At 29.8% G+C, this 19,861-nt stretch overlaps 1 protein-coding gene across 14 annotated transcripts; it reads right to left on the reverse strand.

Annotated features, from left to right (window-relative positions):
- Positions 1–1,330: 1,330 nt before the first annotated feature.
- Positions 1,331–18,347, reverse strand: LOC129616461 (uncharacterized protein CG43867-like). 14 transcript variants are annotated; one of them, XM_055532085.1, is made up of 8 exons: positions 18,037–18,347; positions 17,839–17,942; positions 17,047–17,780; positions 16,783–16,952; positions 5,010–6,098; positions 4,717–4,954; positions 1,901–2,061; positions 1,331–1,804 (listed from the first exon to the last, which is right to left on the reverse strand). In XM_055532085.1, exons 4-8 carry the CDS (start codon positions 16,870–16,872, stop codon positions 1,346–1,348), a joined length of 2,037 nt encoding a protein of 678 aa, XP_055388060.1. In that variant the 5' UTR covers positions 16,873–16,952; positions 17,047–17,780; positions 17,839–17,942; positions 18,037–18,347; the 3' UTR covers positions 1,331–1,345. The 14 variants fall into 14 exon arrangements, with proteins under 14 accessions (XP_055388060.1, XP_055388066.1, XP_055388061.1 ...); XM_055532091.1 differs by lacking the exons at positions 16,783–16,952; positions 18,037–18,347 and adding an exon at positions 6,511–6,542 and having other exon boundaries at positions 17,233–17,780; positions 17,839–17,999; XM_055532086.1 differs by lacking the exon at positions 18,037–18,347 and having other exon boundaries at positions 17,233–17,780; positions 17,839–17,999.
- Positions 18,348–19,861: the final 1,514 nt, after the last annotated feature.

The raw sequence follows: 19,861 nt of genomic DNA on the forward strand, positions 1-19,861 counted from the left end.
AAGTTTCCCTACAAGTTTTCTTCGATCATAATACAACTTACACTGAGTGTTCTTTTCGCATAGAAGTAGTTAATCAATTTAATCTTAATGGTATCATTATCGAGCATGAATTCAGTATTCTGCTGCATTGAAAACTTACCTTCGTTGTGAAAGTGGTTTAAATTATACACTTAAAATGTTGTCTTTTCCATTATAAATTTTGAGCATGGCTTATTTTGTCAAGATAATGCTTATCGAAATAAACTTCGCAGTTTACTGTTATTGCAAAAATGCGTTATTAAAAAAACATACAATAAGAATCGGTTCTGTCGCAAAATGGACCTATTTCGAAATTTAAAAATTCTCCCAATTATGCATTTACGTTTATTATTATAAAGTTTTAAAATTGTTTTTTATATAAGGAAGGTATTTGAACAGTATAAGAATATTCGCGAATTATAGTTTACGTGCAAATTATATATTTTTTGTAAACATTCCTGAATGAAATAATTTGGTTTCTGTGCACTTATTCATAATAAACAATCAGTATTTATTCACAATAAATATCAGTATCTTATTCATAAAAACAATCAGTAATTACATTTTCGTTAAAAGGGTAAAGTTATGGCTTTTGGGTTTTGAGCAAACAAAAATATAAGACTTGTTAACTAATAAATGACTAATTTTTAATAAATTTTGAGTAAAATAAAATGCTTTTAAGTAAAATTATAATGCATTTTTTTTCATTGTTACCCGTAATATAAGTAATATTTTTTGTATTCTAAGTTTGCCTTAATTTTATTTATTATAATAAAATTTTACTTTTGTCCTAATTTTATTTAGTATAAAAAAATTTTATTTATTACAAATATAAAACAATGTAAAATATGCAGAATAAAGTACTATTAATAAAAAAAAATAAAAAAGTAAATTATTCTTGATATGCTACAATTATACAATAGCAATGTCTATACTTTATTCTTATTTTAAATATTATTACTATCCGTATCTATGAACCTGTTTACTATTTACCTAATTTCTGGTAAATTATAATTATTATGCATAATTACTATGTACGAAGTTATCCTAATGCTTGTTCTTTGATTCTTTGCAGAAACACTAAACTATATCTTAATTTATTTCATAAATCTTTAATACTTTAGATTTACTAGAATACTTTACAATTTAGATGATCCGTTGTGGTTTTTCAGGCTGATATTTTCGTCAGTTGGATGATGAGATTTTTTCCTATTCAAACTGAATTTTATAATTGAAAAATAGCTTAATACCGTTTCCTAGCACTGATTATATACGATTATTAAAAATTTATATTCGGAGGTAAAGTTTAACTAATTTATTATAGAATTTATGGTTTTGGTAATAGGTAATAAGTTCTACTAACCGATTCTCCTGGACTTTTGAAATATAAGAACATCCTTCCCAGAAGAACACACCAACATCTTTTTGAGTGACCATTTTTTACTTTCATAACCCATCCGTTAAGTGTTGGCCTTTGATCGTCTTTGCTCAGTAGTAATCGGGTGGCATTTCGCCTTTGCACATTTTGAAGTACTCGAATCCATTCATCCATTCCAGTGTTAGAGTCAGCAGTTAAATAATAAGTTTTTATGCCAGTGTTTATCTCAAATGTTGAAGCTCCATCAGCCTTGCCTATTTTACATGCATCGTCTAGTAAAATTTGACCTTGCGGCTTTCTGTTAATGTCATTTTGGCATTTCCAGTAATAAAGTTGACCATTTTTTAAGACAAACCATCTTTTACGCCAGGTTTTTAGTCTACCTCCCAATTTTGTCAAATATCCCACCTAAAGTTGAAATAAGTTTAACAGTGTCATAAGCTTAATTTATTGAACGTTTTATTTTCAAAATATTCTGTAGAAATCAATTTTTTTGTAACATACCTTTTCAAAAGATTCAATTTTTCTATTTGGAGAATCCACATATGAAGATCTTGCAATAAGTAATTGTGTAGTATTATCCAGCCCAATCGGTTCTAAAACTGCATCTGGTGGTAATGCGTAATCGTCTGAAATTCCAGACTCGAAGGCAGGCCTTGATGGTACTATTTTTGAACATGCAACGAAAATTGCAAACCGAAAATATTTTTTTTTATTATCAGTAAGGGAAATATTTTATAACAATAAAGAAAAATTTTTATGTAGAGCAAATTTATTAAATTTAAAAAATTATTCGAAAATAAGGAACTAGAATGCCTTTCCCAAAAGTTTGAAGATTAGATGAAATATTATACTATAATTTATTGGAATTTTAAGCTCTTAAACTGGAATTCAAAAATTATTAATTCAGCAGAAGGACGTAAATGGTCACATATGCCGATTAGGAGTTGATTACTTTTCTGCAGAGACCTGAAACGGTCGAGGCTTTTGAATTGAACTATCCATCGGTGGGATCCGCCCTAGTAAACCCAAAAGTTATAGAGCTTGATTGGTCAGATTAGCTGACTTTTCAACAAAGCTAAGCGAGAGGGTACCTAGAAAAAGCACAGACGCAAAAACTTCAAATCATTCTACGCGAGCATAGTGAAGACACTGGAAGAAAGTTTTAACAACGACATCTTTAAGGAGACCGATTGGTGGCTATACGGAAGTCGCAAATCAAAGGGCTTATTTTCCTCCTAGTCTCGTTTTCCTAGAAGTATATCGAATATAGAACATCATATCCCGAAAATTGGCGAGAATCTGCTTGAATATTTACGTACCAAATGATAAGCTGGTCTGTTGGCACTTTTCAGCCTTCTAGAACGGCGGAAATGGATGGGGATCCTAAAACGGGGGCTGAAGCAAATTGATTCTTTCTAAATAAGAATATTAGGAGCAGTTTGTCTGTTGGTATTGCTTATCTTCGGTGAAAAGGAATTACAAGGTTTCAGACCCAATTATGCCCAAATTATTTTATTGAAGACGATAGTAGCACGTTTGGGGTTATAGATGCGTACTTCATAAATAATGAAACTTATAAAATTTTTAACTGTGAATCATCAGTGTCCTTTGGAAAAATATAAAAATCTGGTTTTTTAAGTGTTAAAATAATTCGCACATCGTTGTTTATTAGAAGGCTAGGTTGGTTTAACATGTCCAAGTGTAGTTTACGCCTCAGCTATTATCGTAAAGCTGTAGCGATCCATTATTGTCTGATGTTGCTGTTTGCTGTATTTAATATCGAATTCTGAGTTCATACATTCAATCGTAATTAATCAAAAATATATGCTTTTCCAAGCACATTTTCCAAAAATTTTTGAAAAGTAGTGCTTATTAGTTTCACTCTGTCTGTCCGTGCGTCCGTGGACATATTCACAAGACTTCTATACCCTTGAAGACAGAAACATTTTATATATACAGAAAAAGAATTATATTGTTATTACATGTAAATTCTTCTGTACTTATTATGTTATAAGTACAGAAGAATTTATATGTACATAGAATTTATATATATATCTTTACCAGAAACTTCTTTTCGTACAAGAAAATGTTTACAAATCTCCCCCCTCTGAAAGTTATAACCTCCTAAAACCTAAAAATGGCATTCTTCAACTATTTATTGCAGTGAAGCCATTAGCATTTTCCAAATTTTGCAAACAAAAAAACATAGCGGCTGTCTTCTTGTAACACTGCATACAATATTTGAACTTTAAAAATATAATATGGCCGTTAAAACTTACCGTTATCTAAAATCCGTTTTTCCCAAATTTTTGATGTCGTGTTTCTTCTAGACCCTAACTTTTCAAAGTTTGAAATTTTAGCAGCTTTTAAACACTAATAAATTGTTCAATTCACTACAAGAAATTTTTTTTCTACCTCAAGCCCCTCTCAAGTTATCGGCTCTCGAAATTTTTACAATTTATATAAATTTTTGGCACCTTATATTTCCGAACCCGCAGGCTTTTTCAACTTTCCATAAGTTTAAAAAGATAAATTCGTACCGTTAAAGACTATAATTGTTTTTCTTAACTTTGTAGCGCGTTTTTATTTTAATTCATATGCATTTTTGCTAGTTGTATAATTTATGTACATTTTTTGATGATAATATACGTTCTATAGATGTTATCATCACTCGACTTTAAGAAAAAAAATGCAATGCGCAATGTATTAGCCATTCTTACACAAGGAAGAAAAAAAAATTTTTGTACTTTAAAGGTAGATGAGCCATTTTTTCTTTACTAAGGTAAAAATGAAAATAAAAGTGCTTTACGCACGCTTTCTGTTATTTCTGATTTCCTGGTAAATTAAAAATATAAACATAAGGTATTTCAAGGACCTACACCTGACTGGTCTTGAACAGAATTCCGGCAAAACCAACGAACTCTCGTTACCTTCTCCTAACAAACTTAATAAAGAATAAAGGAGGTTAAGAAACTTCCTGGCCTTCAAATTACAACTGAATGCTTACAAGTACAACAACTTCACCAAACAACTCATCAACACCCTTCGAGTGTTGGATTTTAAAACAGTTCTAGAACAAAATATTTAAATGCTATCTTTTCAACGAGATCCCATTTTCTCATGCTTGTAATTTTGCTATTTAAATATTATTAAAAAGTCTTTGAAGAGCATTTCAAAAACTATTCTAACGTATAGCCAAGAAAATGTTGGACCCGCCCTACACTTATACATCTGCGAATACGTATTATATTATAAGAAAAATGATGTTGTATGAAATAGAGTGACGAAATATTTTTATAGTTATAATTCTAATTTACCCCTTTGTTTTGTATTTTTTGGACTTTCAGAGTCGCTTCTTTTAGCTGGGCTTAAACTGGATGATGTTTTCACACTTTTCGACGGACTTGAAGCACTACCCGACGTGCTTGTTTCAGTATTTTCAGCACTGGATGAATTATGAGAATTGTTTGCTACGACAATTGCATGTTCTTCCCCTTCACTAGAATCATCACTTGAATCGCCGGTAAAAGGTGTAGCCCTAATTTGTGATGCACGCTGAAAATTAAACAATAAGGGGAGTTTCTTGAGTACTAAAATGAACAAATGGTACCCCTTTAATTGTCGAATAAACTGGCACACTTATATCGCAGAATCCTACACTTATTGCTTGTTCTTCCCGTCGTTCTTTAGCTATTGACGAACTACAGGACACTAAATCTTCACCGATATCCTTTTTCAATGATTTTAATGGTTCATCTATTTCATCCCCTGGTCTAAGACCGTCGTTAGCTACTTGATATATTTTTGCTTCCCAACTAGGGAATCTATGTAATGGAGGCGTTGGAGGTCTCTGAGTGTTTTTGTTCAAACTATTCACTTTTTCAAAGGAATTAGAGCTAGTTTTTATTTCACTTGAAGTATTGCTTTCGTCAACTAAATTGGAATCATTGCATCTAACCCATATTGGAAAATGTTCTTTCGAGGGAGTATAAATTTCGGCGTAATCCTGGGCAATGTCTGTATCAGAGCTATTTGAACTAGGAGACCTATGTATGCGCGATTGCTGTGATAACGAGCCGATGTTTATTCCGTCAACTGAAGTAATTAAATTATGATCTAATTCCTGAGGTTCCATAGATAACTCTCTTCTGTGGTTATGACTTGTTGTTAAGGGGAAGTCAATATTATCCAATTGTGGATCTAAAGATTCACTCTTACGGCGAGAGTTTGATAGTTCACTAAAATCTGACACTTCCCCTGCTAAGCTGTTACGAATATTAGTTGCCCTTAAGATACTACTGTGTCTGCTTGATGATACGGCAATATGATTTCTTAAAAGCTCCAATTGCTGATTGCATTTTTGATTTTGCTCGCGGAGTAATTGATTTTGTTCTTCTAGTTCGCGAAGTTTATTGGTAACCCATTCCTTTATCCTTGCTGCTTTTGCTTCAACGTGGCGAGCCTCCTGTATTCTCAGTTGCCTTTGTTGTTCGACCTGAATTTCGAGATTTGTTATAGTTTCTTCAGCATTCGTTGTAGAAAATTCTTGGGAATGTATATTATTGATAATTAATTGTATATTTTTATTACTTTTCACTTTAATTTGCTCTACATGAGTTTGTTGCAAGATATGGTTTTGATGAATTGTTGAATTATTCGTTTTCCTCCAATCGCTCAACCGTTGTTCCATAGCATAAGCCTATAAAAATTTGAGAATTTGTATAACAAAGTTAAGTAAATGAAATTGGTGACGAAACCTAAAATATGTACAATAAAAAAATTGAAATAACTACAATATATTAATAATAACTAAAATATTTCTGGTGAAAAGCACATGCTTTATATATTACAATTCAGATGTAATTGGGTTCAGTTAAAATCTTAAAGAAAATGGTAATTATTTTAAAATTAATTTTTTGATTTTATATGTAATGAATATTAAGATATATATTATTGAATACAATTTTTATAATGACGTTAGAATCCGAGACTCTTCGGGTAAAGGACCGAAAATAAAGTAGCCTTAAATATTCATAATAAAACAAACTGCGGTAGGCCAGTCACCTACGTAGTTAAAAACCCAATAACGCACGACGCTGGGGCATGCCTACCTGCCATATCATGCACAAGCTCTATCGTCCACCTAGAGTTGAAGAAAAAAAAAACAAAAGTTGATCAGTCCGTGCCGTATACAAAATTAAAGAAAAAGAACTAAATAAAAATATGAATAGCATGAATACAATCTTGTTTATTCAAACAATAAATAATGCATGAAAGTGTGATATATGAAAATGAATGAAGATTTTTGTTTGCTAGCAACTGCAGCGATTACCAAAACAAAGCTATGATGTAAAAAAAATTTTATATAAATTAGAAATAGTGGTGTTAAACTTCACTGTAGTGATTAATTTGAGCTGCTTAAGATTGAAATTTTCGAAAAACGGTGGGGAAGAGCTGCAACATCTAATAGGCATTTTGAGGGGTTAAAGAAAATCTGATCGGAAAATTTCTATTAAGCGTACAATTTAAGTTTGTGAAATAATTAACAATAAACATAGCTCATATAATGCATTACAATATGCACCAATATGAACGATACAGCGATCAATACACATATATTGATATTCGTTGTTTTTGCTTATACGTATACAAAATTTCAAAACGTAGTATAAACGCCTACACTATATTTAATTCAACCAATCAAATCTATAGTGATGAATATATTTATTCACAGGATGCAATTAATAATCACAATGACGGGAATTTTAATTTAAATGATTTAGAAAATAATTTTACATTATTATCACAATATAAATGTAGTTCACGACGCGAATATACAAGAATAAGTTTATTCAAGAGCCAATAGCTTACACTCTTTTGTACGATCGCCCATATTTATTTATCACATTTACCTTCAAATTCGATAAAATAAAATAAACCCGCATGATATTCCATTCCACTTGTTAAAAAAAAACTAAAATCAATAATAGATTTTATAATTTTATAATATCAAGACTTTGGTTAAACTCAGTGTTTGATATATTTCATTGAATGGTAAAAAGGTAAATGAGCCGGAATAACGTTATATATTATTTTATACAGTAGTTATGATATCGGTTTTTCAACCAAAGTGTTCAAATTCTGGGTAGGTCACAGTAAAAATAATTCTGAATATTATAGCTAGATGTCCAATATTGTAAAATAAAAATTTAGTATCAAAAATAATTACCAATATTGAATACTATTGAATACTTTTCCACAATAGTTACAATAGTTAATTTATTATATTTATTGGAAAAATTTTTTTATTTTACAATTTAATAAAATCTATTTATTTATTTATATATATATTTTATTGCTAAACTTTAAAAGTGATTATCGAATCAAAAAGTAGATTGTGTGTATCAAAATTGCACTCAGTCGATGAAATTTGGTAAAACATTTTTAATTTTGGTTAACCTTGAACTTGAATACATAAAAGTAATTTTTTTTTCATGCTAATAATTTTCATTTCTAGTTAATCTTATACTTGATTTAATATTACACACATAGATAAATAAAAATTATTTTTGACTTTTATTAATTTTAAATGCTACAATTATAAATTATTATTCATTTTTAGCACTTTTCAAAAAACAATGCTTATTAGTTTCACTATGTCCGTCCGCCCGTCCATCTGTCTGGTTACAAAACTTTTACACCCTTGAAGATAGAAACTTAAAATTTTATATGTACATAGGTCTTTACGCATTTTTCACATTTTGGAAACGCAGAAAAGTAGTGGCTTGCTTCTTCTATCACGGCATACTATGCTTGAACTTTAAAAAAACGAAATGGCCGCTAAAATTTACGTTTATCTGAAGTCAGTTTTTTTTCAAATTTTTGGTCACGATTTTCTTCTACACCGTACGTGGTAGGAAACTGAAATTTCACATCTGTTAGACAATAATAAATAGTTCATTTCGTTAGAGGAAAATTTTTTTCCACTTCCACCCCCTCTCAAGTTATCGCCTCTTAAAATTTGTAAAATTTGAATATTTGGCATCTTCTATTTGCGAAACTGCAAGCTTTTTTAAATTTCTATAAACGAAGAAAGGTAACGGCAAACTCTATGCCATTAAAAAATATAATTGTTTTTCTTAACTCACACAATTAACCCTTAAAATCGAGTATTATGTTAACCCTTCTTTATATTAATTTTTGCTTTATTTCAAAGACTGTATAAATCTCTCATCCTAAATATATGCAATCCTAGAAATAGTTTCGTATAGGAATAAAAATAATTTTAATAGTGTGGTAGGTATACATAGACTGTTTCTAAAAGAGGCATTTTTACTTGTTGAAGGGAAAAGTGCTACAATACAAACCATTGGTTTGAATTAACTTTATTTTTTTTAAGTGTGATTACTCTTGTAAGGTCATTTTGATTTTTATGCTCTTTGCCCTTTGTTAAGTTATATTTTGGTTGCTGCCGCTTCTTACGTGTTTGGAGTCTAAGTAAGTATTAATTTGACCATTGTTTCCAGAATTGCTGATTCTTTTCTTCTACAAGTTCTCATCGCCGAAGCTGATTTTCTTGCATATTCATTATATTTTTGGTAGGTACATTGAATAGTTTTTGGCCTACTAAAAAGTGTCCTGGTCTTAACTTATCTATATCATCTATGTCTCCTGTAAATGGTGTAGGTGGACGGGAATTTAAATCAATTTCGTTTTTTTTCTAGAAGGGTTTCTAATTCTTCAAATGTGGGTTTAGTTTCGTCAATAGCTTTTAAGAGATGACGTTTTGCCGATTTAATTCCAGCTCCCCATAGTCCCCCAAAATGCGAAATGCCTGCAGAAATAAAATGCCATTGAATTTACTGTTCTGATATAAAATGGCCCAATTTCTCGTTGATTTTTAATTGGTTGTATTCTTCTACAAAGGTTGTACCGTTGTCACTGTACATATGCGCCACATTTCCTCGCTGGATATTGCTGATATGGTTTCAAGATGAAACGCTTTAGGTACAAAACAAACAAACAGACAAATGTAACCTTTTATTATTTTGGCGTTACGCAACGTTGATGTAAGTTGTATTGGATCAGCAAAGTCAACACTCGTGTGAGTAAACAGTAGAAAAATAGTTACTCTAACTGAAGGTAGATTATCCATAAGTTGGGTGTTTGGGCGTGCGTTGTATCTGCGACCAACGACACACTCCGCTATTCACTTCTTAACTGTATGGAGTCCGATGGTAATCCAAAATTTGCCCAGGATCCATGACATGGTTGAATTTTTCCCTCCATAAAGTCTTTTTTGGTGTGCGTGGCCTGTTATTAATTACGCCAAATGACTAGAACCTGATATAAAAATAGGATTTTTGGAATTGTCGTCGATATTTCCTTTTCGTAGTCTGCCTCCCACTCTTAATATACCATCTTTCAAAAATGGACGAAGATCTAGTATCTTGCCGTTACCAGGCAGTAACTTTTTTTTATTAGGTAGCTAATTTCTATGTTCTAGATAGTTTGTTCTAGGTTGATTATGGAATACAGTGCAATTTCCAATTCAGTTGTTGTTAGTTGTATTCTTTCTTCTTGGATTTTTTGCATTATTACAAGATCTTTGAGAGAAGGCGATACTTCTTTGTAGCCTTGGTAATGATGAAAATCTTTCAATGGAAAGAGTTTTGATTGGCTTTCTTGTTAACGTAAGGCAACTAATTTCAAACCCAACTGTGTTGGTTGAAGTGCCTTGTCTGTCACATTTATTGTATCATTCTGTAGCCATTCTGGTCCTGACCATCACAATTTGTTTTCAATTATTTGTTTCGGGCAGACTCCTCTTGACGCCAAGCCAGCAGCATTTTCAGTCGTGTTAACATAATTCCAAATAATCTCCTTTGGTGATTTTTAGATAATTTTAACGCGGATAATTTTAACGGGAATCAGTCCATGCATACACTACTATATTTGACATTTCTAAATCATTTGCAACCTTATTAAGCAGTTTCATTAGTAATTCTGGCCCTTTTAGTTCTAGTCTCGGTATTGAAAATTTTTGTGAAGACGATGCTTACTTTGTTTGGCGGTGATTAATGTTGTTTTTTAACCGGTTCGGTGCAGTCGCGAGTATACTACTCCCGCATATGCTCTACCTCAAGCGTCACAGAGCCCATGAAGTCAAGTGGTTTGATTGAAGTGTAGAAAAGCTACCTTGGACTTTTACATAATCTCTAAACTGCAATTGGTTGCGAAAATTAACGTATTTTACGATAATAGCTCATACCAATCAATATTTTTGTTCTATATGTCTTGTAGAATCATTTTTGTGGTAAATACAACTGGAGCTACCCGCCCAAGTGGGTCGAAAATATATTTAGGTTTGTTTGGCAGGCCGATTATTATTCTAAATTTGTCTTCTTTTGTATACTATCGTATTCGTGACTTGGTTGGATACTATTTTACGTGACTCAAGTTGTGTATTTCCGATTTCAACACATTTTGGTGGCTTTGTATTGTTTACGAGTTGTGGGTTGTACCTGCCCATTTGTGAAGTCTGAAGCCAGCACTTTTTAGGATGTTTACAAGTTGTAATTTGCTTTGCACGGCTTGTTTAACTGTATCGCTACCTGACATTACATCATCTACATACATATCGGTTCGTAAGATTTTTGATCTCACTGGAAACATTTTTTGTTCATCTGTGCTTAGTTTTAGCAGAGTTTTCATTGCTAAACATGGATCCGCAGCTGTTTCGTAGACACACGTATACTCTTGAATCGGATCATTAGGCTAATATTTCCAGACAATTTTTTGCATATTCCGGTCTTCGTCATTGATTAAAATCTGGCGATACATTTTTTCAATGTCTGCCGGATAAACATATTTGTGTTTTCTCCATCGAGTTATAACAGAAGTTAAATCTTGTTGAAGTTTAGGCCCTGTCCTCATGATATCATTAATACTTATGTTGTTTTGCGACTTACTGGATCCATTAAATACAACACGAAAATTCGTGGTTGCGCTTTCTTCTTTTATATCTGCATGATGTGGTAAAAAGTATGATTCATCTTGGCTGCCCACTTCAGAGCTTTTCATATGAACTATCAATGTCAACCAATTTAACATGACATATCAAGCTGTCTTTAAGAGTTTTTAGATATAAGACCAATTATAATATAAGACCCATTTTTGCTGGTTTTTTAACTCCATGTTCAAGTTTTCCAAAACGTAAGCGGTGATGGTAACCAAAAATTCTTTACATTGCTTTGATTTTACTGTTATGCTATTTTTATTTTATTATTTTTGCACCGATTCTTGTTATTATGGCATTAATTGTTTTTCTTTTGAGTTGTATTTGTTTTACTTTTTTGGTTATAAACATACGTTCGTACGGGTATAAAAATAATAAAACGACTGAAACATCAAGGAATAACAGATCGACGTGTAATTTAATCAATATTAAAAATGTTAAAAAGTACTACTGCGAATTAAATTTAACCAAATTTCGAAGATTTAGTAACTTATTTAAAAAAATGATTTTATATTTTTCTGCATGACTGCAAAAATAAAAAAAAATCAATGTTGACAATAAAAATCATACACTCATATTTGCTAGTTTCATCACTTGACTCGATGAGTTGTTATTCAAAGATTTTGAGTTTTCCAGCATAGAATCATTTCCAAAAGTTGAAATTTTATACTGAAACCTAAAATACCTCTCAATAATAACCCATCACCTCGAGTGATGAGACTACAAAATATGAGTGAAAATTTCAGTATAATTTAGTAGTTGTTTTTTATATTGTGCGATCCGAAGCAATGTACGGAAACCCTTTAAGCGGCTCGTTATATTAAATGAGCATGACATGCCTACTTTAGATGTGGTGGTTCTACTGATCTGCGTAGGAAATCATTGCATGCTGATACCTCACCATTAAACGTAAGATTAAAATGCAATTAACAAACAACAACGATATCAATAGTAACAAAGCATCAAGTAGTCATAATATCTCTTCTTAACTTATTCAGAGTAGGTCTACAACAAATCACATAATTTCGCTCGAACAAATAAACGGTGGAATTATGAATTTAAAGCAATTAAATCGCGATGATTAAACTTCTTGAAGAGAAAAATTCTTCTCTCTCAAAAACATTACATCTTGAAAATAAAGTTGACATATTGGAGCAAAGAAAACTTGTAAGTTCTCTAAGTTGATATTATTGATATACCTTGGTATTCAAAATATTGGTATACGAGTAATTAATAAATACTGTATATTGGTTATTGTTATCCAAAAATTTTTGAGGTGAACGTTTGTAAAATGCTTTCTGTTTTTGTTTTTTGTCATTTATATTTATCGGATTTGGATATCACATCTAGGTGGACGATCCACATCTAAGTAGAATGCCATACCAAACGGAGAAATAACACAAAAATATTGTTTTTTACAACATACTAATTATATAAAATATAGAACTTGTCTATTTACCAGAAAATTCAAAAAATGGACAGTTGGCCAAAAAAATGAAACACTGATTCTTTCTATAATTAAATTATTTCTACACAGTTCTACTTCTTACTTAAAGCTCTCATGAACTAGAATAGTTTATGTTAAAATGTATAAAATTCTAAGGGACGAGTTGTTAGAAAAAGATGTTGTTGAAGCTTAATAACGTATTCATATTATGCTGAAAGTAAAAGAATTTAAAATTAGCTTTTGGAGTTGTATGGCTGCTACCCGAACCTGTCAAGTCATATCACCAAAACTTCAGGAATATGTATTTATAATATATGATCTATAATTGGACACAGGATTGTCAAGTTCCTTGAATCTAACTTTATTAATTTTCCAAATGTTTAAAATTAGCTTTTGGAGCTACCCGAAACAATGGCAGCCATTCCATAAAAACTTTCAGAACGTATGGTTTTTTGTGATGGTTTTTTATGTATTTTTATGTAGTTATTTATTTTTTCGTGTATAAAGTATAAGAAAAAATATTAAGAATTTTACTGTGTTAGCTGAATGCTAACATAGTAAAATTTAATACCCGAAAACGGCATTTAGCTATTAAATTTCAAATCTTTATTAACATTTCAAGTCAAGTAAGCGACTTGAGTGAAGCCGGCTTCAAGTGAAGTAACGTTTTCATAAACATAATAATAAGCTTGAAGCAGCCATATATTGTGTATCTATGTACCTTGAATAGGTATGTACTATGTAACAAAGTATGAAATTTTAAATTTATAACTATTACTTTCATACATTCGACTTTATGAAATAGAACTTTTATGAAATGAAAAATAAAATATGAAAAATAAATTTTGTTGTTATCAAAATAAAAATAACAAAAATTTTAATTATCATAAAAATAACTTAATTTAATTTTATATCAGTTCGATTATAACAGTATGTTTTTGATACCCTCGTTTGTTTACAATATTTTGCTTCTTTCCTACACAACTCTTATTACCCAGCATTTACACGTACAAGTTACTTGCAAGAAAGTTGCAATACATACAAAAATTTTACTAACACATTGAAGTATTTCTACTTGCTTGTTTACTTGCAGTTCAACTTGCAAGAAAATTTTGCTGCCAGTAATTTGAGCAAGTAATTTGACATATTGAGAAATTCACAAAAAAAAAATTTGTTGTTTTGATTTTTTTTTTAATTTAAAATTTTTGAATTTTGTTTTGAAAAAATTAAACTTAGCAAACTTATGGTTTCTAAAATTTATAAACAATTATATATATTGCTAGTTGTTTTCTTCTCAAAGACATTTTCAAAAATTAACTTGCTAAACACCTACGTCATAATAGCAAGTAATTTGACATTTCGAAAAACTAATTGACAATTAATATTATACAAACTTGCTTGCAAGTAACTTGTATGTGTAAATGTTGGGTTACCATCTATTTCTAATAAAAAATGGATTACTTTAAGATTTTGGAAGTCGCAAACAAACAAAAAATAACAGAATGGAACAAGTCGAACTACTTCTAGTATAGATATACTCTGATTTATATACAACGATTCTCTTTTGTTATTTTCATTAAAAGTAAGGCAGTTTAAGCAAATAGATTATTTATTTAAAATTGTTTTCAAATTAAATTTCGTTGGTGAAAACTAATATTTTTTCACAGTTTTTTTAACTTTAAGAATAACAAGTTTGGAACAGAATAAATTAATATTAGCAAGTTTAGTAATAAATTAAAAAAAGAAAAACTAGAATAAATAATAAGTAAACAATAAATTAATTAGTGCACATATTTTTACATTTTTTAGCTTTGTAAGAACTTTTTTGCGAGCATACGAAATTATATTCAAACTTCAATTTCAACTTACATCTTCAATACATACCAACTTTCAAAACTTAGCGTCTAGTTTTATGTAATGTGAAATTTGAATGTTAAACGTTTTTTTCGTGGTAACGCTTTTCAAACAAGGTTCTAAATTTAATTTTTTTGTTGTACGAGTGGTTTTTGTAGCAATAATACACGTGACATTTTCAAAAACGAACGCAAATAATGACATTTTCTAGCATAAATGCGAAAAAATAGTAAAAATGGATTTGCAGTTGTAAGGAAGTATAGAATGCCAAAATGGTGTAAAATTTTATCATAAGCTAGTGTTGGAGAACTCTTGATATATTGAACTATCGATATTTCCGATGCATCATCGCAAAACTATCGCGATATATCGAGGTTGCTGCCGTATACGCCTCGATTTAATTTGTAAAGAAACATATTATAATAACATGATAGTGTGATTATAACCAAACTTGGAATGAATAAAACAAGTACATTTATAAATATATTTTGAAAAATATCAACTGTAATTAGATTTATCAGCGGCTTACGCGGGCATTGTAATGTTCATAATATTAACTTTAAATATTTTATTATTTAATAAACATTTTTCTTTTGTTAACTTTTCATTCTTTATTTTATCAAAAAAAAATCTTTGAACTTTTTGTGATCTCAGTTAGGCCACAGAAATGGAAAGGCAGTACCATACAAATTGACTGGTACTATCTTACCATTTTTCCAAATACGAAAATCGTTTCACAAAAACCGAAATAACAGAACATTTAACTTATTGATGAACAATAGTCTGATGACCAAAATAGATTTAATATGAACACTATTAAAGATTTGATGCTTTCGAAATATAAATTTAATATAATTACGTATTGTAAACAATTTTATGAATATATAAAAGATTATGAGTTATCTTTAAAAGCGGTTAGATCATCTAAAAAGCCAAAAGTAATAATACTTATTTTTAATAGTTATTTTTCATGGCTTTTAAGAAATTTTCTCGAAAACAAAATAAATAAAAGAAAAAAATACTAATATGAAAGTAGAATTGTAAAAAGAAAATATAATTAATAAAAAAAAAAGATTAAAAGAAAAAAGAGTAATTAAAATATTAGTAATATTATTTGAATTATTATTTTAATTAGTTATATATTTTTTAGCTTAATTTAGATAATTGAATTCATTAAATATGTTTATGATGAATTTTTAATTTTTTTTTATTAATAAATACTTCTAAGTATTTCTTTGAAGAAAAATATCCATTTTTCAAAAAAAACTTTGCGTTGTACCTATATTACATTATACTCTTTTTTATAAAATGCGTTAGATGAGTGTACACTTTTTCCACACACAAGAAAACAATAGGAAAGTCTATTTACTGTTCGTCAAAAAAAACTATTTAAATTAAAACGGATAAATTTTAATAAAAACATACTCAAAGAATCAAGTCATGATTTTGGTATACATACAAAGAATCTGATTATAAAAATACAAAATTTTTAAAAACAATTGTGGTACTAATTTTTATATGTATACCTTACATGGGGAAAGAATTATTCAATTTCTAATAAATAAGGAAAAGAAGTAGTTAACACTACACAAAATTTTGGAGCCAATAAATTAGGTCTGTAATTAAGTAATTAAATAACGATAAATAGCCTGTATAATTGTTAGTAATTGTGTTAATAGAAAATCAAAGATCTCTGCAATTGAATAAATTAATGCCAGAAAAGTAGAAAAGTAGTATTAATTACATTACATGTTTATTGATTATTAATTACATTTTACAATTATTATTACATGTTTAATGCAGACATGTATATGTGTTACACCAATAATATTCAACATAATATAGTGCAGGGTGTTTCGCATAAGTTGGCTAATAATTTGAGGGATGGTACGTTGATGAATTTTACGTATTTATTTAATGAGAAAAAAAATGAAATGAGACCATACATCTGTACGTACATATGTACTGCAACGGATTTATGAAATCTTAGTTTTCTGGGGATGAAAAAAAGTTCTTGTATCTTTCTTATTTCTTTCGCACATAAATTAAAAATTTTCTGCATACACTTAAAAACTTAAAAGCGCTTCTTGTCACTCCACATATTTGAACCAATAAATTGCAATATGCATACGATATATGTATATAACTTTTCATTAACTTAAATTATTTTTATAAATATCATAATGTAAATAATATGTATCTATGTATGCCATTTATACTTTTTAAAGTAGATACTGTATTTTATACATATAAAAAATACAAAATGTAAAAATCAATTCTTAAAATGCTTTTTACGTTAAATACACACATAATTGCATACATACATACATGTAAATGATTGTATAATTAAACATAATAAGTTCTCTTTATATCTTTTATATAATTTTAAAATGCTTTTATGTTAAAACTTTATATTCTATAATATTTTTGTTTTTTATTTTTTTATATCTCTTCTAATATGTACATATGAGCTTTATGTGCATATTTTGTATTTGAAACTGGATAACACTCTACTTGTACATCCGTTTATATACATGTTTAATTAGTTGAGTATCTATCCCATAAAAAATTAATTTTTATGTACACAAAACTGTTTTTAGAGCACTACGCTCTTATTCCCGTTATGCTGATAGATTGACTATAACTGCTTTTAAAAAGTACTGAAAAAGTGCTTTGGGCTTATGTTAGGGAAACGTCAACAAAAATGGAAGACAATTTTGCAGTGCGCAAATTCAATATATGTAAATATGTATGTAGGTTTTTTTTTGGAACATTTTGAAAGATAATATCCATACCGACGTAATAGGTAAGAACTAATATTAAAAAAATAACTTAAAAAATATATACATATTACTAATTTATGGATGCTTTTATATTATTACTCTGATTTTTCGATGAACTCCGCTAAAATACATATGCAAATTAATTATCGCTTACAACACTTTGTAGTTGTACAATATTTGTAGATAATGCGAAACTTATCATAAGACACATTTAATATTGAATTGATGACAAAGTTATGTTCAATGGAACGTCCGTTATCATGAAAAGAGCAGGATATGCTGGAAATAAATAAATATTAATATGTGATAAAAATGATTTTTACAAATTGATTTTTACAATTGATGTTTTGCTCTTCTTGTACTTTTAAAATGAGAAGCTTACATAGCAGGGAGTACAAATCATTATGACTCTTGAAATTAGCTACTTTTAGTGACCAAAAACTAATCCAAAAAAAAATACACTCGTAAATTTAAAAAAAAAAACATGAACCATCAATATTAACTTACATACTGAATACAACTGCTGTATACTTACTCTTAATTTTGTTATATACAAATCTTTCAAATACACGTTATGATTAAGATTTGAATGTGTTCGAATTTATTCTCCTTGGGTCTGACACTACTTTTGAATTGATATGGAAATTTACTCAAAATACATTCCATTACTATCCCCATACGCCTTGCATGGAAATAAACATTTTTTAAATTCCGCCTACGCAGAAAACATGCTTTTTCTACGGTGGCACAGGATAATTGAATTGACAAAGACAAAATGACTTTTACTTATAAATAGCCCAAATAAATAATTTATTTTGTTAAAAGAAAATTTTTTTTCTCCTCCATTCCATCGCGAACCGTATATACTTTAAATTACTAACATAACTGTTTAAATCAACCAATATGTTAACGATTTTATCATTTTTTCTCCTCATCCAAATTTATGCCAGAAGTTGATATATTTTGATACAAGAATAAAAGTAATTTAAATAATGTAGTAAACAAAAATTGCTTTTCTATAAACCATCTGTTTTATTCATTCTTGTTATTTAGTCACTCTTTTTTTATCTCCTTTGTTCCTCTCCATCTCACTGTGTTGCGGGCTAAATGTTTTTTTTGTGCCCAGGTCTTGCTTCTGACTTTATGTTTTCTTTGTGGATCCCACTCTAATTCTTGCCTTAATTTTGTTTTTCTGCTTAGCCCGGATGATCTCCACGCAGCTCAATTGTATTTAAGACGTGCTTTTCTGTACTCCCGTGCGTAATAATTATACTACCAAAGTTATTGAATTTTTTTATATCCTCTATTATTGTAATCTTGAATTGGCCCATGTTCCGACTATTTATTCTTACAGACTTAGTTTTTTTTATATTGATTCGGAGTTTAGCTTCTTTTCGTTTGCTATGTAGAAAATCGAGATTTGCTTGTATTTCTTCAAACGTATGGGAAAGCAGGGCAATGTGATTCGTCAAAAAAGCCAAGACTCTAGTTTTGACACATGGTTGTGGAAGCAAAATTACATCAATTCCAAAACTATTCAATTATTACAAAATTGTTGTCTACTAGTATGGAATCGGTGGCAGAGGTGTTACATATGAAGGAAGTAATCATTGACATTATAATGATAATTTTAGAAAGAAAAGAGCAAGGGAAGATCAGGGGAACGAGGCCTAAAGTTAGAGCTACTATCACTTTTAAAATGTTGGGAGAAATTAAGTCAGGTTTCATGCTGAAAAATGAACAACACAGCCGCGACATCACGTCTTTTGCCCAGTGTGGGTAAGTCGTAGTGCGAACCCCCGTTTGGCATAGACGCAATTCTGTTAATATGCACATTGAAATTTGGCGACCACACTTGCGAAGCATATTCAAGATGAGGATGGACGAGGCACGAGTAGAATAATTTCAAGTGGTTTTTATGGTTGTAGTGGTTTTTGTTTAAGACCTATTAAAAATTAAGGTTAAGATAAGCGCGCGAGAAGATCTGCTTAAAATAATCTCAACAGCTTCATTTGGTCCTGAAGAAAGACTAGATCTCAAATTGGAAATATATTCATTGTGCCGAAAATCTCCAGCATTTATTTGAAAAGATGAAAAATAGTAAGATTCGGCGAAAAGTTACAAAATAAATTCAGAAATAATTTGGGAAGTATTATTTGTATTCCCGCCGAAACTCAAAAAGGTTTGGTGAACTATCACATTTCCTCTTATGGTTTATGAGCTTCCAAAAAAATTTCGGATTATATATTTTGTTATGCTAAACTTAATAACTTTGGTATTCGAAACGTTCTTTTGTCGGAATTTAAATTGATCATATGACAATCGAAAATTGTTACTGTCACTGCCAGAACTAGTATCTT

Source organism: Condylostylus longicornis, unplaced genomic scaffold (genome assembly GCF_029603195.1).
Source record: "Condylostylus longicornis isolate FDR11 unplaced genomic scaffold, ASM2960319v2 ptg000214l, whole genome shotgun sequence".
NCBI lineage: Eukaryota > Metazoa > Arthropoda > Insecta > Diptera > Dolichopodidae > Condylostylus > Condylostylus longicornis.

Coding starts and splice junctions, on each gene's coding strand:
- LOC129616461 (XM_055532085.1), bottom strand. CDS start 16,872: ATGAAAAGTTATATACATATATCGTATGCATATTGCAATTTATTGGTT. Junction 2,062..4,716: donor AAAAAATACAAAACAAAGGG/GTAAATTAGAAT, acceptor GTTCAAAAATAG/TACCATCAAGGCCTGCCTTC. Junction 1,805..1,900: donor AAATTGAATCTTTTGAAAAG/GTATGTTACAAA, acceptor TTTCAACTTTAG/GTGGGATATTTGACAAAATT.